The sequence below is a fragment of the Saimiri boliviensis genome, chromosome X, assembly GCF_048565385.1.
Source record: "Saimiri boliviensis isolate mSaiBol1 chromosome X, mSaiBol1.pri, whole genome shotgun sequence".
In the NCBI taxonomy this organism is placed as follows: domain Eukaryota; kingdom Metazoa; phylum Chordata; class Mammalia; order Primates; family Cebidae; genus Saimiri; species Saimiri boliviensis.
In genome coordinates, this window is record NC_133470.1 from 117,721,998 (window position 1) to 117,747,601 (window position 25,604).

A 25,604-nucleotide genomic window follows, 5' to 3' on the forward strand; every position below is an offset into this window, starting at 1 on the left:
CCCCAACATTGGAAAGTGACACTTTCTCTCATGTTGCCATTCCTCTTTCTGGAATGCTTTCTCTCATATGTTGGGCCTAACCAACTCCTGTTTATTCTTTAAGATCTGTCTGTGAAACTTTCACTATGCATATATATATAAAGAATTTAAAAAAATTTAAAAAAACTAAGTCACAGACACACATATTAGCCTAGGCCTAGGTTGGGTCAGGATCATCAATATCACTGTCTTCCACCTCCACATCTTGTCCCACTGGAAGGTTTTCAGAGGCAATAATATGTAGGAAGCTGTTATCTTCCATGGTAATAATGTCTTCTTCTTTAATACCTTTTGAATGATTAACTGCAACTGTTTTAAAGTTAACATTTTAAAAATAAGGAGTATACTCTAAAAATAACAATTAAAAGTATAGTATAGTAAAGATGTAAAAAAAAAAAGGTTATGTAAATTTTCAAAGGCTCCTGAACAACAGTTCTGTAATGTTCTACTTTGGTTACATGTGACTAGGAATATGGACCCATGAAATAATTCAGAGCCTTAATGTGGATGCTTTTAAAAATATGTAGCCAGAGGACAAAGTTTTCCTTTGTCTTTCTGGTTATCAGTGCTGTGTTATATTTTGACCCCTTCCCTCCACTCAACACTTGGTTTTCTTTCTACCGTTACTTTGTTTCAGATTAAAATGAAAAGAAAAAGATTAATACCTTTTTTTGCCTGAAACATCTGCCCTTTCATTGTATTACAGTTTCTGTGCCTGTCTTTGGGACTTATTGATAGCGATGGCAATTTAAAGGCTTTGTGATCCACAGATAACCCTACTATGATTCTCTTAGTTCTAAGAGTCCTTAATCCACCATTGAGAGAAGGGCAATATATCCTCCTCCCTTCTTGAGGTCCTCTGTATCCATGGTGTGTTATGAAATGCATGATCCTGAAGGTAAAGATGTTTTCCTATATCAGCACAGCATGGCATAGCTGACATAGATATGAGCTATAGATAGCTAGAATAAAATCCTTTAGTGATCTTTGCAATCTGTTTTAGGGGAAACAAATACCAGAAGCAGCAGAGGAAATCCAAATTAAATTTAATGTTGTTTTTGACAGGAAGAGCTGTGCCTAGATGTAGACAGTGTCATTTATTTTCCCCTGGAACATTATTGAAAATACTAATATGTAACTTTGTCCAAATTTGGCTCAGATCAGCCATCGTCCAGGGCTGGCAGGGCTTCTCCTCCTCCTCCTCCTTCCTGTTTTTTGACGGGGTCTCCTTCTGTTGCTCAGACCGGAGTACAGTGCCTCAAGTGATCCTCCCACCTCAACATCCTGAGTAGCTGGAACTATGGGTGCACACCACCACTCCTGGCTAACTTTTTTTTTTGTTTTGTAGAGATGGAGTCTCGCTATGTTCACCAGGCTGGTTTCAAACTCCTGGCCTGCAAGTGATCCTCCCACTTGGGCTTCCCAAAGTGCTAAGATTATAGGCATAAGCCACTTCACCTGGCTGACTCCTACTTTTGACTTCTAAAACTTGGGAGGCTATTCAAATCATTGGGAGGTCACCTAGAACACACTTTTCTCTCTAGATACCCCGAAGCAGTCAGTGCTAAGACTAGTAAGGCCTCTAGGGACTGATAATTATTTGATCTCCAGCCCCCAGTGCCTGCCCCTCAATATTACATTTATCCTTTGACCATGTGATATGAAGGGAAAAGAATATTAATATTAGCTTTGGATCCCATACTCCTTCCCATTTCCCTTTAAGGGTAGTTTATTCACCTGAATAACCTTTCTGTTGTAAAGGCCTTTCTGTTGTAAAACCTTTCTGTGATACTGAGTGTGAAGTTTGAAAACCACTGTTTTCTGGTCTTGGCTCTGCCAACGTAACAGTTGTACCAGTTTCTTTCCTCTTCTTTTTTTTTCAGAACAGAAATACTTTCTCCCATCTTGAAAATTAATGTGATATGTTTGAATCACTATGTTCTCCCTGAAAGGTGAACCCTGAATAAATTCAGGTTGATTTTTTTGAAAGGAGTTGAAAGCAGAGTTAAGGCTATTTGTTTTTCTAAAAATAGCTGTGGCTCCACAAATAACATACTACATTTTTTAGAGACAGAAAAAGATTGTAGACATAGTGTTAACCCTCTTAAATGTAAAATGACAGGGAATCTGATATGCAAAGGTGAGATAATTTGTCCAAGTTCACATAGCAAGGGAAAGGGCCAAGACATGAGTACCCAGAGGTTTTTTAAAAATCTTTTTGGCACAGTTAAGAGCTATTTTTGCCTCAGAAACCTACATTTCACATATTTAATGCAAAATAAAACCCTTCTTTAGTAAAATGTATTCTGTTAGACTTTCACTATTTTACAGTTCTTGTGATGAACTTAGTATTTATAGTTAAATTAGTATGGCCTTTACCACTATTTTTATATGTAAAAAACATTTCCTCTTATTTAAATAGTTCCAGTAGTCTCTTTTCTGTGGGTTTGATGGAAAGTAAGTATTGACCCAATAATCACTGGGTGGTGGGGAGGTAGATAAAAATAGAATGGAAAGTCAACCCAGTCTGTTCTAATCTTTGCTATGTGTGCAGTGCTGATGTATTATATGGCCTTAAACATGTGTTTAATGACACCCCTACATCAAGGCATAGCCCTTGCTGTTAACAACATTGTTAATTCAGTTAAACTTCACTCTCCTGCCTCTGTTGTTTTGTTTACCTAAAAAGACTGCTAGAATCATTACACAGTTTATTTCCAGCTGTTTATAGCCCTATGTATTAGTTTTCTATTGCTGCTGTAACAAATTACCATAAATCTAGTGCCTTAGAGCAACACTCATTTGTTACCTTTCAGTTCTGCGGGTCATTGGCCTAAAATTAAAGGACTGTGTTCCTTTCTGGAGGGTGTAGGGGAAAATTCGTTTCTTTGCCTTTCCCAGTGTCCAGAGGCCACCTATGTGCTTTTGCTCATGTCCCTCTTCCTTTATCTTCAAAACCAGCAGTGCTGGGTCAAATCTTTCTCATATCTCCTCACTTGAACTTCTGCTGCTTTATTCTTCCAATTTTAAGGAGCACAACTGAATAATCCAGGATAATCTCCCCATCTCACAGTCTTTAACTTAATCACACCTGCATCGTCTCTTGCTATGTTAGGCAACAAATGCACAGGTCCCAGGATTTAAGATGTGGACATCTCTGGGGGCTCTTTTCAACTTAAAAATTATTAAAAAAATATTTAACACAAAATTTTGTCCCAATGCTCTCCATGCAAGAAAATTTGCAGCCATTATGAATAATTGTTCAATATTTTATATATACAGTCATCCATTGTTATCTGTGGGGCATTGGTGCCAGGACCTTCTGCTGCTACAAAAATCCACAGATGCTCAAGTCCCTGATAAAATTCACATATTCTAATCAAAGCCTATTCAAATTTTTTCCAGTTATCCCAAAAGTGTTATTGATAGGAGAAAGCTCAACTTCAGAATTATGCATTTCATTGAGTTGTACTGTCTCTTTAGTGTTTCTCCATCTGGAACACTTTCTCAGTGTTCTCTTGACTTTCATGACCTTGACACCTTTGAACACTACAGGCTGGTTAATTTGTAGCATGTCCCTCAGTTTGCATTAGTCTTAATTTTTCCTCATGATGTTATTCAGGTTTTGCTTCTTCAGCAGGAATTACACACACATGATCTTCTCATTGCATCCTATCAGGTGGCACCTGATATTGACTTGTCCCTTACAAGTTGATAACTTAATTAAGGTGGTATCTGTCAGGCCTCTCCACTTCAAGGTTGCTTTTTCTTTTATTTCTAATTAGTAGTATTTCTCATGAGGTTGAAAATACTTTGAGACTATGCAAATACCTTATTCCTTATCAGACTTTCAATATTTTATTTATTGCATCAACATGGAATCATAGTTTCCTATTTTTATTCAGTTATAATCCTTTATTTATTCTGATGCCAAGTGGTTTCGTATTTGTACGATCTCCTTCAATTTGGTATATATATCTTTTTAACAAGTCTCCATCATCATTCCTTATATTCAGAGTTTATCTTATACTTTCTGAGTGCTTCATTACATTCCGTTTCATCTTGTACTTTCTCTGCCTTAGCTCTGGAATCAGGCATCATGGTTCCTTTTAGTAGAGAATCATATGTTGAACCTAAATCTGTTTGCAAGTGCTCATTGCTGTTCAGGCCCTTTTGATGGAAAGAGCTAGGAAATATTTGTATGCATGTATATACACACATAAATACATATACACATTTATACATATAGGTCTGTATCTTTGTACATTGAAACCATGAGTTCTCACCAATACCTTCAATTTTAATCTAATACCATGGGGTTGATTCTAGTTTTCTCCCTTTTCATGATTTCACTTCTCAGTTGCTAACATTAAGAGACTTATCTCTTATTATTTGACCAGTTCCTTCATATGTAGCCAATACCCTGTTGACATACCCTTGCCTCCGTGACTCTGTTTGACTTCCAGAAATCCTGGCTGTAGCTGTCACCTCCCCACATGAATATCCTCATTTTGTTTGCATTTCACTTTACCACATCAGGCCACCATTGATGTAGTCTTCCTGCAGTGACACCTTCCTCATCTTCTCAAGCCCCACAGAGAGTCTCTCTGGTGCCCTCTTTACAGGGCATGCCTATTTTGCTTGGCCCCACTAATGGATTGAACTCTTCAGGAAGGAGAAGGGAAGGAACATTTTCTGTACTTTGATGAGTTGTTACCACATTTTTCCTTACAGCCATGATATGTAAGGATTACTACCCCTGTACTATATATTTACTTTCTATTTTTGTAGTTCCTATAAATTCTGCTTTCCTATAGTCAATATCCACATTTTAAAATTATAATTTATGAGATTTTTGCTTGTCAATTTGAGTTATTTTCTTCAGATTAATGTTAATTTGTTTACTGGTTTATTATTATTATTGGTTTGATTTTTACCTAATAAAGTATTAAAAATGAGGCAACTGGAAGTAAGATGATTTTCGTGTAATTATGGTATAATTATTTAGAATCACTACTGCTTTCTCATGATACTCCTTTTTGTTATTTTAATTTAATTTTATTTTTCTTTTCACTAACCAAACAGTAGTGATAAACATAAACTATCAGTAAAGCTGGCTTAGAAAAAAAAGAGTTAAAAAAAAAATGAGACTGGATCTCTGTGTTGCCCAGGTTGGTTTTGAACTTCTGGCTTCAAGTGATCCTCCCACTTTGGCCCCCCAAAGTGTTGGGATTACAGGCGTGAGCCACCATGTCTGGACAGAGTGAAGCCTTTTATTTTTGAATAGAGGTATTTACAAAACCTATTGCACAGTAACCTATTCCTGAATTATTTAGGGTTAGGAACATGAGTTCAAAAAGTTTGATTTCTTTAGCGTGACGTAGAAAGCTCTTCACATTAGGCTCTCAAATTTCCTTTCTAGCCTCAGTTTCTGCTGCTTCTCATTTTGGTCCTCTGTGCTATTATTATACCACATTATTTACCCTTCCCCAATTGTGCCACATTCTTTTGCATTTCTGTGATAGTGTGTGATTACCCAGAAGGTAGATCAAGCACATGCTTGGAGCACCAACCAGACATAGGTACCAAACAATGAGGAAGAAAAAGAGTATATGATGTTTCTTGTCATCATCAAGGAAATTAGATCTTTGTTGGACTTCCTTACACTTAATTCACAGTTTAGAATTATTTGTAATTTTGAAATACATGTGAGGGAGCAACGTAGCCTTTTCTGTAATTAAGGCCCTTGAACGTTTATTTAGGCCCTTCTCTGTGCCTTTGCTCTTGCTGGATCTTAGCACTGTGAACCCTGCCTCCAAGAGAATTGCATGATATTCCATCCCATAGGATTTTATTGCACATGTATCATAACACTAATCACTTTGTATAATAATTTTTTAATCATATCTCCTGATCAAACCATGAAGTCAATGAGGAAAGTGACATCTTCCCATCTAGCCATCTATTTCCTACATGTAACCCAGTGATTTAGGCAAAGTGGAGACTCATTAAGTGTTGTTAAACTGAATAATTTATTGTCTTGTTTATATATGCAGGTGGTGGCTCTTATAGCAGAGATTAAATTATGTCTCTTAAACTGTTATGACACTTGATTCATTAGTATCTGCTTGAATAGAATTTGACATGCCCAGGTAGTCCAGTTTGTTAATATATCAAACTGTTCAGAGAATAGGGAGTGTTCAGAAATAAGAAATCTGAAAAATAGGTAAGATTCTTATGGAACACAATGGTTTACTGGGGGCTTTTTTTTTTTTTTTTTTTTTTTTTTTGAGTCAGGCCTCACTCTCATCCACGTTGGAGTGCAGTGGCACTATGTTGGTTTGCACGATCACTGCAACCTCTGCCTCCCAGGCTCAAGTGATCCTCCCACCTCAGCCTCCTGAATAGCTGAGACCACAGGCATCTGCCACCACAGCCAGCTAATTTTTTTGTATTTTTGGTAGAGACCGGATTTCACCATGCTGCTGAGGCTGGACTCAAACTCCAGAGGTCAAGTGATCCACCTGCCTCAGCCTCCCAAACTGCTGGGATTATAGGCATGAGCCACCACACGCACTCCTACTGGTGGCTTTTTTTTTCCAGCTTGCCCAGTGTTCTGACAATAAGGATTTAGTCTTGTATACTCATGTTCATTCAATTGCATTAGTTCTTTAAAAATCAAAGAACCTTTTCAGTTAGATTTGGATCAGAGTTGTAGGCACTTTCTGATTTGCTCACTTAAAGCAGTTCAAGGAGAAAACAATGAAAAATTATGTTGTTAGATGCATATCACATTACCACTGGCTCTTTTGCTGCTTAAATATCGTCTATTCATGGCCTGCAGGAGCCATATAATGACTTAACTTGTTCCTGTCCTATTATGATAGTTCTGTCACAGACTACAAAAAGGTTCCATAAGTCATCTTTTGAGTTTTAAGCCATGTGAGTAGAAAGTTTTCTAATGGCAGTGGTTCCCAGATGCCAGTTAGCTAATGGAAACTGATTTGTTATGGTTATTGTCACAGGTCTGCAGTGATGTATGAAAAACAACGATGTAGTGATTATCCCCCAGAAAGCTAACTTTATTAATTACAAAGGACCATCCTTTATTCTGAGATTGTTCTTTATGCTTTTTGCTTGTTCAAATGCTCTTTTGTCCTTAATTTAATGAAATTAAATTTATGATGGTAGTTGTAACGTTTATTCAGGCCCTTCCCTGTGCCTTTGCTCTTGCTGGATCTGTACCCTTATATGAAACCCTTGAGATGAGATATGTTTCAGAACTTATATTCTTTTAGGATTTTAGAAAGGTAACACAGTCTGTGTATACTATATTCCATAACAGCCCTGGCAGGGTTTAAAGTGATACCCCATAATCAGTTACAGTAATGTTTCTGCAGTGAAATGTAAGAATATTTATACTGACAGAGAGAAAAAGCCTGTGAATAGCCTCATGTCAGTTCAGGTCAAGCTTTACTGCCAGATGAGTTCATATCAGTTCAGATTTTGCTGCCAATTGAGTTACAGGCAAGAAAAAATTGATTTCCAAATGTTTGGATTTTGAAATGTGGATAAGGGGTTGCCTTTTTAAATGTCCTAACTTGCAAAATAAAGTTGAGTATCCTATGTAGGACCCCAAAATGTTTTTGAAATTTCATTGGTTCACAAAATCCAAAAGCATGGGCAACACCCCTTGAAAGCTATTGAAGTGAGTATAACTTTACTGTTATACTCATCCCTAGCCAATAATAATTTTCCTGTTTTGTTTGCAAGGAAATACATTGATGTTGTAAAAATCCCCAAATATACTTTTTTTTTTTATTGCATTTTAGGTTTTGGGGTACATGTGATGAACATGCAAGATTGTTGCATAGGTACACACATGGCAGTGTGCTTTGCTGCCTTCCGTCCCCTCACCTGTATCTGTCATTTCTCCCCATGCTATCTCTTCCCACCTCCCCACCCCCCGCCCCTCCCCCATTTCCCCCCAACAGACCCCAGTGTGTAGTGCTCCCCTCCCTGTGTCCATGTGTTCTCATTGTTCAACACCCGCCTATGAGCGAGAATATACGGTGTTTGATTTTCTGCTCTTGTGTCAGTTTGCTGAGAATGATGGTTTCCAGGTTCATCCATGTCCCTATAAAGTACGTGAACTCATCGTTTTTGATGGCTGCATAATATTCCATGGTGTATATGTACCACATTTTCCCTATCCAGTCTATCATCGTTGGGCATTTGGGTTGGTTCCAGGTCTTTGCTATTGTAAACAGTGCTGCAATGAACATTCGTGTGCACGTGTCCTTGTAGTAGAATGATTTATAATCCTTTGGATATATACCCAGTAATGGGATTGCTGGGTCAAATGGGATTTCTATTTTTAGGTCCTTGAGGAATCGCCACACTGTCTTCCACAATGGTTGAATTAATTTACATTCCCACCAACAGTGTAAAAGTGTTCCTATTTCTCCACATCCTCTCCAGCATCTGTTGTTTCCCGATTTTTTAATGATCGCCATTCTAACTGGTGTGAGATGGTATCTCAATGTGGTTTTGATTTGCATTTCTCTGATGACCAGTGATGATGAGCATTTTTTCATATGTTTGTTGGCCTCCTGTATGTCTTCTTTTGTAAAGTATCTGTTCATATCCTTTGCCCATTTTACTTTTAATCAAAGTAGATTGAAATTAAGTTTATCTTGTAGCAATTTTAGGAGGTTGGGGGAGGAGAGAAGGTTGCAGCCTGAATCCATCCACAATTCTCAGTGATGGATTAGGAGTCTCTGATAGGTATGGGTTCTAGCTGGACTAGCTTGACAAATCTTCCTGGCTGCATTTGTTTGGCCAAATAGATTAGTGGGGATATTGGTTTGTTTTGGGTAAGGGGAATGTGAAATACCTACGTGAACATAGATTAACTGATTAATCTTTGGCATTTGTAGCTTATGTTTCTATCCATCAGATGGAGTTAACAGTTTCCATCTCACAAGTATAAAATGATTTAGGAGCTATGAAAGTACTTTGACAATGAAGAGCACATTAGCATATAAAGTCAAAATCTTGAAGAAGAAGTTACATAGTATGAACTAATAGAATCAAAACAACACAGCGACACATTTCTTGTCCTAGTAAATTTGTCTAGAAAGTAGACTTGGTAAAACAATAATTATTTGTCCTAACTGGGCCATAATTTGGCTCTTGCTTAAGGACAGTATTCTCTGTCAACCTATGTACCAGTTATTTATTGACTGGCCCTCGGCTTCAGAGTAAGTCTTTTTTGCCTGGTCTGTGAAAATGGACCTGAATCTTTTGTTTTTGTCTTTGTTTGCTTTGAACCTTTTAAATAGTTGCTTCCTTTACCACCTGGCACTGAAGTTTTGTTAGTAGAGGGTGCTGGAAAGGTATGTTAGGAAGGAAGTACTTTGACAATGGTGACCACTTTAACATATCAAATCATAATTTTGAGGAATAATTATATGGTACAAATATATATAGTATTTATATGTTTATATAGTTGTTTGTACAGTATTTATATATTTTATGTTTGTATACTTGCTATATATGATATATATAACTTATATAGCATTTATGTGGTTTTACTTCATGGTTTCCTGTGTGCTTCCTCAGCAGGCTGTTTTTTGGACATTTTCACCAGTGTTCAACTTCTTTACCCAGTGATCGGTAGCTTCTCCTGGTGCCCCCAGAGACAGTTTTATAGTAGAGTATTTCTGGTAGGACTCTTTCCAGAAGGTGTATTTTGAGCATCTTCCAAAGGGTGGATTTCTGGCAAATTCCAGCTAATGAGCACCACAGCAGCTTCTCTGCCTTTCATTGAGCTATGGCTGTGCCCTCTCCAATAAAGTCTGGATCTGAGCCTTGCGTGGAAGTCACTTTTTTTGGTGCTCTTTCTCAGCTCTAGATATCTGTGATTCTTGTGTGTTTTAGAATCTCTTTACTTATTGCTAGCCAATTTCTCATCATTCCAATTTGCTGTTATTCCAACTCTCTGTCATAGTTAATAATTCCGTATGTGCAACTCTCCCTGTTCAAATTACTGTGTGGTTTCTCTCTCCTGATTAGACCCAGACAGTTGCAACCAATTAAAGATCTCTCTGAGCCACCATGTATCACTGACAAAGCAATCCTTAAAAGATGATACCGTTGTATCTGTAGTTGAAAAATTCAAATATCTTCTAGAGAAATGTCTCAAAATCCAATGAAGTTTAGCTGTTCTTCCCATGGGATCTCTGTGTACCTATGTATTTGTTTCTCTTTCTCTATCTTCGTGTCCCATCACCTTCGCTGTGAGTTCTCAGTCTTCTCTCCTTCTCCATCTATTTGCTTTCATACATTTAGTTTCCAACCCCAGCTTTGCCTTTGGCTTCTCTGAGCCTCAATTTCTGTCTTGGTGAGGCAGAGATATAAAAGATCATAAATGAATGAAATCAAGGACATGAAAGTGCTTTGTAATTAGTAGAGTACCCTACAAAATTGGTGATATTACTTGTGTTTATTAAATAGTTTTCTTTTCCATGTTTTCAATTATGTTTTATTTAAAAAGCTTTGTATGTGCCTTCAGGGGTACTTAAAACCTAATAAAACAGATACATCAATACATAGAATTATTAGGTGAGGCTTAATGTGCTGGGTGCTAAAATAGGGGAAAAAATGAGGATACAGGAGCCCTGACAATAAGAATTTAATTGTGGCCCGAGGATTCATGGATTATTTCCAAGGAGAACCATCTGACCTTGAAGGACCTTAGCTACAATTTGTTAAATGATTGTGGCACAGATGAGCCTTGTGATATAAACTTTACATGTACTGTTATATTGAATCTTTACAATCATCCTTATATTCTTACATTATTTTATTTTATTATATCTTAGACTGATTTCAAAATATTTTTCTTGAAGACAGATTTTTGTTCATTTTTTTTTTTTAATTGAAACCTATCTCCAGTTACATTTTAAACTCAATGGCAGTAAAATCTACAGATAGAAAATTATATTTTTATGTTGCTTTTCAGGTATTTTCTATTTTTATATTTATTAATGGATATCTACATTTGAAAAGATGGTAAAATACTTCTCACCTGAGAACTAGAATAGATTATATAATAATCTCTATATTGAAAAAGGGAAATGTTTTGGTTAAAAATGGATGACTCAATGTCTTTTTTTTTTCCATAAGAGGGTGTGTCAGTGGGCTTAAAACATTCTGTGAGATGGCATACTGTACAAAAAAATGTAGCATACTATTTAAATTAGAGGTGGTTACTCTTTGAAGGTAAAGTATCGTGTCAAATCACAGGGTGAGTGCATCTCCCAGTGGAAGATGATGCAAAGTGCAAGCAACTATGAATCGTCCCAAAAGCACTTGCCTTTATAACTTGGATTCTATGAGATGCCCACCAAAGACACTTAATCTTTTATCTTAGAAAGTCAAGAGGGATGAGTCTTCAGATTTACTAGGAACCCTTCTTTAGTTCTGAATGCTTTTTGATGAATCTATATTTTATCTTTTTGCAGATGAGATGGAAACATCCTGTTTCTTTGGCAAATAAAATATGTGAACACAGCACATATAGCTTTTTTTTTTTTTAATAGCTGTGATTTGATCAGTGTTTTCTGAAGTATTATGTGCATGCTACTGGTGGTATACGTATCCCTGGAAATAGACAGACTAACACAATTTGAATAGATTTATTACTTATTTTAACCCTGATTAGGAAAAATGTCTGGTATATTGTATTTGTCATTTCATAGACATTATTGCTGAAGCTAAGGCTATTCAGGTAACAGCACTTCACCCAGACCAAATGAATTACTGGTGCAGTGTTCAGGCATGTCCAAGAATGTATTGCTGCATTCTTTTCATAGATACAGCAATATTCTACTCCCAGAAAATAGTAATATTTAAATATACAAAGTATTTATAGCATACATAATTGCAAATTGGAATCAGTCCTGTGCTCTTTTTTTTGTTTTGTTGTTGAGGTCAGCATGGATCAATGGATAAAAATTGAATTTTTAAAATGTAAAGGTGCAGACTGTGAGGGAAATTTTTTTTTTTGATGAAGCTAGCCATGTATCTTTAGACAGACTTGAAGACCAAATTTAGTAAATTGTCTGAATTGTCTGCTACTGTTACAGAAGGACCAACTGCAAAGAAAAGAACTATCACACTAATTTGATGGAAGTATTTGAAATTTGTATTTTTTTAAGTATGATGAGAATGAACCTCTTTCCTTGTATGTTAAATGTGTAGAGACACAAATGTGTGTGAAACCTTTCAATCCTGTGCTTTTTTGAAATACAAAATGTGCTGTACAAAATCTACCTGAGGAGTTCCTTAAAAAATTAAACATAGAGTTTTCATATTACCCAGAAATTCAGAAACTCCTAGGTATTATCCTCTCAAATTGAAAACTTATACTCAAACAAATGTACACCCATGCACAGGGAGGAACTATTCACAAAAGCCAAAAGGTGGAAAGAGCTCAAATGTTCATTAACTGATGGATGGGTAAATAAATTGTGGTATCTACATATAATGGAATACTCAGCCATATAGTATAGTATATTAGAAGTACTGATATACTGTATAGTGGATGAGCCTCCAAAATATGTTAGTGAAAGGAGCTAAGCACAAAGGATTAGATACTAGATGATTCAATTTATGTGAAATACTAAAATAGATAAATCCAGAGTGACAGAATGCAGATCCAGATGCTGGGGGCAGGAAGGAGAGAATGGGGAGCAACTGCTTAATGGATATGGGTTTTGTTTTGGGGTTGATGAAAATGTTTTGCAACAAGATAGAAGGGGGTAGTTGTGCAACATTCTGAATGCACTAAATACCACTGAATTGTTTACTTGATAGGTGCAGCAAACCACCATGGCATACGTATACCTATATAACAAACCTGCATGTTCTGCACATGTATCCTGAAACTTAAAGTAAAACAAAACATTTAAAAAATTCACTCGTTTTATCTTATGTAGATTTCACCTCAGTATTTAAAACAAACCTTACCCAGTAGTGTGATTACGTGTGACATTGTATGAGGAATAGGATAATGTTAGGTTGTGCATAAGCATTTCTTATTACAGGAGTTAAGTATTTTCACAGTTGCCTTCTTTTTATGAGAAATTATAATAGTTTCCTATTTGCAGTAATAAGTTTTCCTTTAAAGATAAATGTAAGTTTTAAAGAAAAAGTAAATAAGAAAGATGGCACTGATATGACAAATGAAGGCAATTCAAAAATGAATGAAAAATGGTAACTTCAAAGAGACATTTTATTCTATATTTAAGCCAATTAATTTTCATTTTTATTTTATTATTATAATTATTATTATTGTAGAGACAGAGTCTTGCTCTGTTGCCCAGGCTGGAGTACAGTGGCACCATCATAGCTCATTGCAGGCTTGAACTCTAAGACTTAAGTGATCCTCTCACCTCAGCCTCCCTCACAGGTTTGTACCACTCTCTTTGCCTATTTTTTTAAAAAAATTTTTTACAAAGTCTCACTATGTTGTCCAGGCTAGTCTTGACCTCTTCCCACTTAAGCTTCCCAAAGTGTTGGGATTACAGGCATGAGCCACTGTGCCTGGCCAATTTTTAGTGAGTACATATTGGACACTAGTTGCTGTTTATCAAAGTTTAATGAGATGTGACTTTTGCCTTAGGAAAAACTCTCAGCCTAAAGGTGATAAGCCAAATCTATAAATAACTCAAGGAGAAGCTGAATGTACCCAGTGAGAAAACAGAGGACAAGCAGACTGAGGCTAAGACCAGGTACCTGTTTGGTTTGATTACCAAACAAGAAAATGTTAGAATAGGCTGTTGGGTATAGTGCCTCATGCTTGTAATCCTATTACTTTGGGAAACTGAGGATGGGGGATTGATTGAGACCTAGAGTTCAAGACCAGCCTGGGAAACATAGCAAGACCCCATCTCTAAAAAAAAAAATAAAATAAGTAGTGGGCATTGTGGCAAGCACCTGTAATCTCAGCTACTCAGGAGACTGAGTTGAGAGGATCATTTGAGCCCAGGAGTTAGAGGCTGCAGTGAGCCATAATCACATGACTGCACTCTCACCTAGGTGACAGAAAAAACCCTGTCACTAAAAAGGGGAAGGAAAGAAGGGAAAAAAGAAGACAGGGAGGGAGGAAGCAAGATGCTAGGATATATAGGGGAAAGTTAAACTAAACTCTATGTATGAGAGCAAACAAAACCTCAACTTAATATTGGCATTGGTGGTTGATGGAAAGATGGGAATTGGTGGGAAATCATTTTAGAGCAAAATTTGCTTTTGAAATTAGGAACAGGGAGCAAAATTACTTAATAAATGCAACAGGTAATGTATTCAAGTTTCATGTACTGTGGTCCTTTTTGCCTCTACCTTTTTTCTCTCTCAGTAACTTGGCAGTCCTCTGGGCTTCCTCTCTCCCTAACAGTTTCCCATTTAAAGGTAGAGTAGTAGAGGGCTTGAGAATGTTTGCTCTGGAGCTAGACTGCCTGGGTTTAAGTTCCAGTTTCGATATTTATACATTGTGTAACCTTTCAAGTGACATTTAGTCATGTCATTTGATTTTCCTATGTATTCAATTTCTCTTCTGTAAAATGGGGATATCAACAGTAACTGCATTATAAGGCTTTAGTAAGGATTAAATAAGTTAAATGATTGAATGGGTTTACCATTTATAACACTGCTTAGCACATGTTAAGTGATCAAACAAATGTTAGCCATTATCATCATCTCCAGTCAGTAAATGCTGTCAATTTTATCTCCTAAAAGTCTTTTTGAATGTCACCACTACCACTGCCTTTCTTTAAGATTTTATGTTGTCACAATTGCAATCGTGTCTTAGCTAGTCTTGCACCCCCACCCTCTCTCCTAACCATCCCCTGTCTTACTTGACTGCCTGACATACTCTTGCTTATTCTGAAATATTCAGCTCAGATGTCACCTCTGTGAAACTTTCCCTGATCCTCTGTGGTAGTCCACTTGGGGCTTTCCATGTGCACTTATATTCTTTGGAACATACCTCATTTATAGCACAGCTCATATAGTACTGTGACTGAACCTGATGTTCCCTGGTTGTGACCACCTTGAAGGTGGGAAACTGGGTTTACTAAGCTTTGAACTTCCACCTTAAACACAGCCCCAGGTACAAAGTAGATGCTTATTAAATGTTTGGGTGGATGATTGAATGGCCTCTGCCTGTAGAAAGCTGGTTTATGGTCTTTATTTGGGAAGCTAAGTTGAAAACACCTAAGGATAAATAACTATGAACATTATGTAGTAAATGCTGCAAGAGTATAGGAAGAAAAAGGCATTTGAGTGTTGAAGGTAATAAAATTAGACTTCAAAAAGTAGAGATTGATTTAGAACTGAAGAATAGGCAGTACTTGTGTGAACAGAGGGATGGCCACAATTTACTATGAAAAGGGATGTTTTATGAATTGAATGGATGGTGACAGAAAAAAACAAACACAGCCTTAACAAAACAGAGAAGAGACCAGTCTAATTAGGGTGTATGTGTGTGTTGATGGGGAGAAGGTATATGTTGAAAAGTACAAGTAGATCATGACCAATAAGCAGGGTGTGTTCTAAAGATTTATTTAGAAATCATTTGTTTGGACATGACACGTAATATACATGGTTTCTAGCCAGCTCAAAATGTTGTATTTAACCTACTTAATAGTGAACTATCCCAGGGGCAGTGCTACAGAAACTGAGAGCAGAGGGTCAGGAAAGGTGTGGTGGATTATGGGGTAGAAGACAGTGTAACAGAGGAAATTGAGCTTTGTTGTTCTCCCATGACCCTTTCTGCACCCTTTTTTACATTTCAGTTTCTCTATCTCTAAGAGAAAGTTTCTCTGTCCCTCAAGGCACCCCATGCTGCTAACTTCCTTGAAACAGAACCCCACCCAATGTTGCTAGGGCTCTAAAAGGCTCTCTCTTACCTCCAGCCTGCTTCATTCCCTCAGGGCAATAGCTCTTTGCTATTTGAAGAAACTTGACTAAACTGATTCATGCCAATGTGTGAATAACTGATACCCACCTCATCCTGGCAGCTGTACTTATTGTAATTTTAACAGCCTTCTTGTTAGCTCAAATTAACCTGTAATTGCTGGAATTTCTGGCACTGGTACAGAGCAAACAATGTGGGAGGAGGGTGAGGGTTGCAGAGAGAGAGAGAGGCAGAGAGAGAGTTTCACTGTAAGAGAAGGTATTTTGAGACAGGGAAAGATTTGGCCAAGAGCTTTGCCTAATTTTCCTTTCTTCACCTTCTTCCCCCAAATTGTTCTTGTGTATTCCTCTTCACAGGTTTACTATAGGCTGCAAGTTGTTTAATTTTTTAAATAATAACTTCTGTAGCAGTTCTGGGTATGGTGGTACTGTGTTTTTCAGTTGTGTGCAAATCTGGGATTACCTGTAATGGGAAATAGTGTTGAATAGATAAGGTGGGGCTGGGGGTTGAGGGGACCTTGAAAGTAGAGTCTACATATACATCCGTAGAAATAAGTAGTCATGGAAGGTTTTTGAATAAAAGCTTCAGATGATGAAAGCAATAAAGGAGGCCTAATGAATTCTAAATTTTGAATTGGAAGTGATGGAGTATTATGTTTACTCTTGGCTTGTGATTGGTTTATGCAGAATCATATTTCTGGCTACCATTTTTCATGGTTCTGGGCATTCACCTTTAATTGTTACTGTCTCTCTCCCTGGCTGTCTGTTCTCCCTGGCTCCTGAGTCAACCTTCCTTCAGGATTAATGCTCCTAGAGGCTTTTATGACTTTTATATTCCCAACTAGCACATAAGGGCTTATACATTATGTTTCTGTGTCCCCAAATTCAATGTTAGCAAAACACAACTCCCATTTATAAGACATTTTTTCCTTTTTAATGAAAATTTCCAGCCTTTCCAAACATATCCCAAAACACACTAGAGATATTGGTTAATAATCCGCATCAGTTAGCTCTCAGAGCTGCAGGAACTTTCACATCCACTCCTTAATCTATGCGTGTTAAACCATGCTGTACATAAGCTCTTCCCTTTGGGGAATCCCATTGTCTTTTATTCTTTATATTGTTCATTATGCAAATATCCTTGATATTTCTGCTCCACCAGTCTGCATACAGGAGAAGCCAGAAAATGGGGTGAGAAAGGGATTCGAGACATTTCCTTAAGCCTTAATTATAATTCTCTCATTGGAACAGTATTCATAGATCTTTAATCAAATATGTTTATTTTTCTCTATTTTGAATGTTAAAAGGGCTTGTTAGCAATGGGCCATCTTGTGTGTCATTTGTGTATTTTGCTCTTGACTGCTCAGCATACCATTTACATTACCAGGTATTGGTGATGTGCAGTGACTTGCTTGTTAGAATTTGCCATTTCATTTTTTGCTCCATCTAGTGGAGCAGTGACTGTCAAAATTGGATTTTGTGGTTTACTCTTTCATCATCACTGATTGCAACAGTAATTTAATAGGATCTAACAGTCCAAAGAATATACTTTTTGTCCTTTTAGTTTTCCAGTTCACAAAAATGACTGCTTTTGGGAGATATTGTTTCATTTTTCAATATTCCCCTGGCCTAGGTGGTGACAAACTAATAAAATGCATTCCTTTGCTTTACCAGTTCTATCTTGACTTAGAAAACTGATTACTGACATTTCCCTTCCTTATGGTAGCTAAGTGTTTTTCTTACTCAGTTCAGTTCAGCAGTCACCTATTGATCCATTTTCCCTACCATCCCCATTCATCTATATTCATGTTATATACCTACTATGCTGGGCACCCTGCCAGGCACACATAGGGTCTGCCATGCAAACATCAAAAGGAGCCATTTAGGTATACTATTTGCAGTTGTAACATTTTATGTTTTCTTATTATTCAAATCTTAGTTTTGGAAGGAAAAGGCCCTTTAATAATTTCTTATTCAATTATCGGAAAAGTGTGGTTAGGCATGGAGGAGGGAAGAACCTACCTCTGCTGGCTTGATTTCACCAAAATTGCCTCAGTGTGACAGGCACTGAGTTAGGTATAATACAAACATAAGGAAGGCCCAACCTCAGTTCTCAGGAATTTATAGTCTAGGGAGACATAGAAGCAGTTTTAACCCAAAGAGACAGGAGCTATAATATTCAAAGTACCACAGGAGGATAGCAAACCCATTACCTGCATCTTCTAAGGGATATGAGGGAAAATTTCACTGAGGGAAGTTTACTTGAACACTTAAACATGACTAGAAGTTTGCCTGATAGACTAGAAGGGCAGAGAATTCCAAGTGGAATCAGATCTGAAGCCACTGAGGCATGAAGAAGTATGTGAGATGTTTGAAATGTATGCCAAGAAATTGCTAATTGTTAGATGAAAGGGAGCTCTGTGGAAGTAGCATTGGGAAGATATTTCTGGCACAGTTATGGGTTGATCATTTATGTAACTTTTGTCATATAGGTATCCTGTAGCTTCCATTAACTTTTTCTTTTTCCCTCCTCCAACCATTAACTTTAGTATGTGAAGGCCTTTTTTTTTTCGAGGGACGGTGTTTAGGAGTCATATTTGTAGTTTTCCCCATAAAACAAATATTAATGTAAATATTAATACAATACAGAGGTGACTAATAAACACCAAATTAGGTATCAGGATACATGGTTTATTGTTTTCCACTTCTCTCAGTGGCTGTGTCACTTGAGTCAAGTAATTTAACAACTCTGTTTCTTCATGAGAAAAATGGGACTATTAATACCTGCATTGCCTACCTCAGGAGGTTGAAAATGAAAATGAAACTCTTAAAAATAAAGACGCAGAATAAACTTTTACTTGGAATTCTGCTGGCTGAGGTTAAACTGACATTTAAAGCAAGTAAAATACTTTGTGGAGTATCTGGATAGGAAAATTAGGAGGGAAAATAATTCTTACTTCCTCATTAACCCACTATGTCTGCCCTTTAGTCTTTGAAATGTCATTTAGCTTATTTCTATGTTTCCAAACTAACATGATAAAAATTTTAAACTTCCTAATTTGCTGGCATATATATCTTGGCCCTTTCAAATTCTCAGTTTGACTATTAACCAGCAAATGATTTAAGATTTAGGTGTGTAAATATAAGTTGGTATATTTCATAGTCAATATTGAATAATTCATACCTATTAAGTAGTTTGAATTACTAGTGAGTTACTGTCTATCATTTCTGGTTCAGTATGGTGGTAGGACCTGATTTTTGTTCCATTTTAGAAATATATAAGATGGTTCTGATTCATTCAGTTAGGATTGGGAGGTTATGAGACTTTGGTCTTCTGCCTTCTTTGCCATTTTTCCTAATTCAGTGACAATGCAGGCAGCAGTTATTAGTAACAGCAAATGACAATTCCATTCATTTTACTTCCTTTGATCCCCATCTCCCCCATCAGATTGAGTGGTAATCTACTGAAATTTGATAAATCACTTGAAATATGAGCAAGAGTATGAACAATTGCTTCCAATATAAATTCCCCTGGCTAAACCTTCTTTAGACCAATGATTCTCAAAATCTATCACTATGGATATTTTGGTAGGACAGAAAACTCTATAAACCACTTAACTCATCCTGTTCTGAGCCATCTTACATACATCAGAAGAAAGGGAAAGAGTATTGCTGTGGATGTGATAACACAATGGTATTTTAAGTGTCATGTAACTGAGTTATTTATACTAGACTAATATTGACCAGGTCATCATAATCACTAATATTATGACACTTGTGGACTTTCAAGAGGTAGTTACCCCTACCTCCTTTCTGCTTTTGCAACTTAGAGATGAACTAGTTATGTGAATTTGGATAAAATACCTACTATAGTCAAAATATAATATAAAATGGTTGATGAGGTTTTTCTGCCAGGCCTAAAGGAAATAATCTGTCAATTGGTCTGTTTTTCACAAAACGAAATGAGGAAATGGTCTGGCACATTTTCTCTCTGTTTTAAAATCTATAGTTCCATTGATACCCAGTTTAAAAACATTCTTCTGAAGACGCAGTTGATTAAATCATTTTAATATGCCCCGAGTACTGCCCTTTTATGAAGATTACTTGGAAAATGTGGCACATTTACAAACTCACATTCTCCTTTTATTCTGTACTTGCTTTTTATTCCTTATAAGTTAGTGGAAAGGCAACTGGTCAGTTTTTTCACTCAATAAAAAAGAAGGAAGGTGTAGAGAGCTTTTATCTGGGAATTCTTTAAGTCATTGAGAGAATATTTTTAAGTGTTAACTACTTTTTGAGATTATTGGCAGAATGTTTTAATCCATTTTAACATAAAATGGTTGACTAAGATGGAAAGACTTTTATTGTCTACATAAAAGAAAGCACCATGGTTTTTGCATCATGGCATAAATCTAAGAGATTATGCATACATAAAAAGGATGACACAAAGCTGAATGCTAAGTGCCAAAATCAACGAAAGCTTGAGTACTTACTGAGTATTTGACAGTGAGCATAATGGGATGTGGTTCCACAGAGAGAGAATAGTAAATATTTACACCCAAGGACATGATTCTCTGAGAGTTTCTTATCCTAATCTCCCAGCTAACATTATAATCCTTTTTAAAACACCCCTTTCTCACACTTAGATTTCCTCCTATTAAAGCTCACCCTTGGAGATTCTGAACCTTCTATATTTAAGCACCTATACTCACCCACTCACCCCTTTTAGAGCTATTCATGAATTCCTTTTATTATATCGATCTTTAGGTGAATTATCTTGGTTTACTATGAATAATAAAGCACAATAATAATTTCTCTCCACTTACAGCTCTCTTTTTCCAAACGTCACAGCTCCATCATTCAACTTTTCTATTGGTATCCCTTTCTCATCAGTTCCCTGGAATTTTTGAACCAGGATTGTGAGGTATACAGACAGCAATGTTGTATAGTTACTTAAAGTTGCTGCCCAACACAGATCCATCTCTCTTTACAATTCATGTTTGTGCCTTTTCAGGCTCAGAGTGGTGAAAGAAATTACTAAGATTAGTGTGCACTATGAAGTCTGGGAAGATGGGCTTTCAGGGACCTGCTTACTTATCCTGAGGCTCTGACCTTTGCCTTAGTATGATTTTCTCACCATCTTCTTTTATTTTGTGGGCAAAAGATCAAAAAGATTTTTTGAACATTGAGTGCTAAACATTAGCAAGAATGCCTGATTTCTGGTCCCTGTAATGAAAGAATATTTTTAAAACCATAGACTCAAATTACCATGGAAGATATCACAGAAACAAAAAGGAATTTGAGCTGGATCTGGAAGAATAGGTTGAGTTCAGGAAAGTGAGGTGGGGAAGAGATTCCATGCAACAAGGACCTCTGGAGCAAAGGTGAGAAAGAACAAAGAAAGCTGTGAGATACAGAACTGGAAGTTGGTATTATGATTTACTACAGTAAACTGAAAGAGTAGGTTGGCTAGTATGTTCTGAGTTCTTAGTGCTAGGCTTTGTTACTTGGTTATTTGATTGATCTACTCATTCAACAGATTGTTTCTCATAGCCCACAGTATAAAATCCAAATCTGTTTTCTGGCATGCACGGTTTTCTGTGATGTGGTTTCTGCATACCTTAAAATCTACTCCACTCAACACTATGTACCCACTTTTCAGTAATATTAAACTCTTTCCAGTCATATAGAAGAATTTGCTGATCCCTCCAACATGTTATACTCCTTCACATGTTCCTATGTTTACACAGGCTATTCCTTCTAGAGTTCACTTGATGTATGCTTCATTCTTCAGCCTCAGTTGCAATGGAATTTTTGTTATTCCTCTGTTACTGTAGAATGCTAGGCTTATATCACTAAAGTTTCTACACTGTGTTTTGTATTGTCAGAATACATGCCTGTTTCCTTCACTCAGTTTATGGACTTCCTGAGGGCTAGGGATTGCGTCTGGTTCACCTTTGCATCCACGTCACCCAACATAGTACCAAACAGGTAGCGAATTCAATAAATACATACTTACTGAAAAAAACATTCATTGATCGTTTATATCACGTGTAGTTTTATTTTAAAAGAGCAATCTAGATGCAATGGGATTGACAGATTGAACATGGGTAATGCAAGGAGATGAGTTATATGTATTTTTTGAAGTAGCTCATTTGTTTAAAAAAACAGTATGGGGTAGATTCCTGGGAAGTTGATAAAGAAAAAAAGATAGGACTGGCTACTATGGGCAAGAGAGAGGGAATAATTAAAGATAAAAAATTAAGATAATATAACAAATAGCAAGATAGTGACCCTAAAAAAATAAGGCTACTTGAAGGTAAACATCTTTTTGTTTTCCTGAGTCAGACTTCCTGGTGTTAAAATTTGTCTCACTCCACCTTTGCTCCAAAGATGAACACTTCGTTCCTGCTCAGTTTACCGGAACTAAGCTCAAGATGTATGTAATTCTCATTTTCATATCTGGTCAGCTGTTTAGATATGAAATATAAATAGTTCAACTACACTGACTACAATTTCCTATCAAGGGAAGGTATGCAGGGCATAGGTTTTTTTTTTTTTTTTTTTTTTTTTTTTTTTTTTTTTAGTATATAAAGCCTGTTTCTGCTATTGGGAGCTACAACTGAAGTGTTATACCAGGCAGATGCACTGGGGTGCGCTACTATGTAGCAGAGCCTAGCTGTGCATCACAGCTCTTAACTTTAAAACTCCAGAGAATTTGATGAGAGAGGGATCCACAAGAACATGACAAATGATGAGAGTTCAAACCTTAAGAGAAAAATGGGCTTATTGGTAAGAGACCTTTATTTTCCTTTATTTACTGCTGTTACTTATTCATTAAAATAGCAAGCCTGTTATTTCCATAAGTGGTTGTGAAGCGGTATACAAAAATCAATTTTAGATGTATTGTAGAATTCAGGAGACATATTGGTAACCATGCAAAAAGCATAGGAAGCATGTACAAAGCTTGATTTTGAATAAGATTTCTAAGGGAATTTTATTTTACTTCATACTGTATTATAGATTTATTTATATAGCTTAAACGTAATGCAGGAATGAAATATCTATATATACATAATTTTAAAAAGTTAAAATAAAGAATAGTGACTTATGTAGAAATACATAATTTCACTCAGTTGCCAGAAGGTGGCATACCAGATTCTTTTTAAATGCACAAAGAAAAGAAATAATATTAATAGGAATATAAAATAAGCTGTATTTAAAGACATTTTGATGCATTTTTAAGCAAAGAAAGAATATAATTGTTATTTTTTGGTAAGGCTTAATTGTAAAACATGATAAATATGAATTTGACCTATTATAGCTTTTTATCATTCAACAATAATGTTTATGTGTATAGCATTTTAAAAGTATACTTTCAAATAATACTGTCATCAAGGAGATGCTGTTTTGAATTTATCATTCCAAAAAAGAAATGAAATATTTTTCCCTACCTTTTTTCATAGGAAGTCACTAGATTTATATTGCGTTTTGGATAAGGTCTTTGTCAAGGTCTTTCTAAAGATACCTTTAAACTATGACTTCAATATAGTTATGAATTTTAAAATGCAATAATGCTTATGAGATGACCCAGAAAAAAACCAAGACAACCTGAGCTCATGTTTTTTTCAAAATAAACTAATGTTTACTTTCTATATGCTGATAACAACATAAATGAAATAAATGGAAATAAATGAAATTTTGTATTAGAGCTCATCATACATCTGCCAGCCTACTTTAATTTTTTTAAGAGAGTTGACTGTCAACAGCATATACTGCAGTGCTTCTGTAGTAGTCTCTATTTTTAAAACTGCATCCCTGAGACAGTACCAGAAGTATCTCTATCCAACATTGCTTTTTGTATTAGCCCAAATGAGCTAGATAAATGACAGAACTTAACAAAAACCAAATCTTCTGGTTAGGAGACAGTATATCTATTTATATGTTTTTATTAATTACAAGCAGTATGAAAATAAAAAAATGGTAGTAAATGAACCTAGAAGAACATTAGCCATCTGTTCTCTGAAAGCTTATAATATGTGTCATTTGCTTTTAGATTTTTATGGCAAAGCAGTATATGAGCAAAGAATTGACCTTTAGGCTTGAAAAACTACAAAATGACAAATTATTCCAACGGGCGAGTATATATTTACTGGAAAAGTGTATCCTTGTGTCCAAATTTAGCTAGTTTAGTCTTTTAGATCAACTGCCAATACTTGTTATACTTAATGCCAATCTTTATCCCAGACTTTCTGAGACATTAAGAGAGCTTCTAAAAACAAATAGGATCTTATGGCTTTCTCTTTAAGGGTTTTTAAAAGTTAATTTACATAGTTTAAAATTGTTCTGTGTGGTTTTAACTGTTCAGGATTTATAAATATCGTTTATTAATTTACAGCTGAAATATTGTCAGGGTATGCTTAAAAAATTTGAATTAAATACAGTAAAACCACAATTAACCGATTTCTTTTTGCACTCCACTTTCAGGAGACGGAGGCAATTGTCATTAAAACAAGCCGATTTCAAGGACATATTCAAAAAATCAACCTCAGGGTATGTCCAGGGGTCTGCCTGTTTCCTCACCTTTTTTCTCAATGCGAATTTGTTTTCATGAAAGACCCTGGGAATACTAGAAGACATTCAGTTATCAAGTATAGTTATAGTAATGTCTAGGGCACTGTGTTTATTAGGAAAATATATGTAAATCATGCTGTTAAAAATACCACACATCATTGTATTGTGCCTTATATTTTCCAACATATTTTCACAAACAAATTCATTTGGTGTTCATGACAACACTGTGAGATGGGCAAGGAAAGCAGCATTTTCCCTATTTTACAGATGGGGGGAGATAACACTGGAGTTCAGAAAGCTAATCAGGGACACAGCTGCAGTTGGACCACAGATGCCTAGCTCTGTCTTCTTCTGCATTCTTCCTCACGGAAAAAGTTTGAAACAAGTTTTTAACTTTTTAATCTCTTTACACAATCAAGATAATTTGTTTTCTAACTGTTGTACCTCACAGTTTCCCACTTTGCATCTGTCTGTCTGCCTCTGCGCCTATCTGTCTGCCAGCTGGAGACCTTACTTTCAGATGCTCCCAGACCTAGAAGGATCTGGAGTGTGGGAGGGCAAGATAATGGCTGTGCAGTTTGCTATGACAACTGGTGGTGAGCAGCTAATGCTCATATGCTAAGGAAGGCCGAGGGACTGGGAAAGAAAACAATCCTACTATAGGCTAAGGGATCTTCAGCAGCAGTTAGCAACCTTGACTTTAAAGCAGTGTTTCTCTAATAGTTTAGTAGACCTGGTGTGATAATCAGCTGTGGTACTTCTTTAGAATGCAGAGTACCGGCCCCACCTCTAGATACTGGTATTTTAAATAATCATCTCATGTGATTCTTATGCACACTGATGTTTGAGTCCATCTGCCTTAAAGGTAAATAACTTTTCTCTTAGTGTATGTATTGCAGCATAAAGAAAAGAGCCACTTTTATCTCAGCAACTTCTGTGTTCCACGTCAAAGCATATTAACCAGGGCAGTGGGGAGCAAGGGACAAGCAAGAGTGATGAATGACAGATAT

General features: G+C 36.4%; 1 protein-coding gene across 8 annotated transcripts in view; it reads left to right on the forward strand.

Annotated features, from left to right (window-relative positions):
• KLHL13 (kelch like family member 13) overlaps positions 1–25,604 on the forward strand; it is a 198,236-nt gene that overhangs the window by 98,197 nt on the left and 74,435 nt on the right. For 3 of the 8 annotated variants that reach the window (XM_074392108.1, XM_074392106.1, XM_074392107.1), the window contains one exon: positions 24,508–24,573. The exons of 3 other annotated variants lie outside the window; for them this stretch is intronic. In XM_074392108.1, the coding sequence (XP_074248209.1) occupies positions 24,508–24,573 (66 nt within the window). Of the gene's footprint in view, positions 1–22,631; positions 24,574–25,604 lie in introns of those variants that run through there. 2 more of the 8 variants (XM_074392109.1, XM_074392105.1) reach the window with 2 other exon arrangements.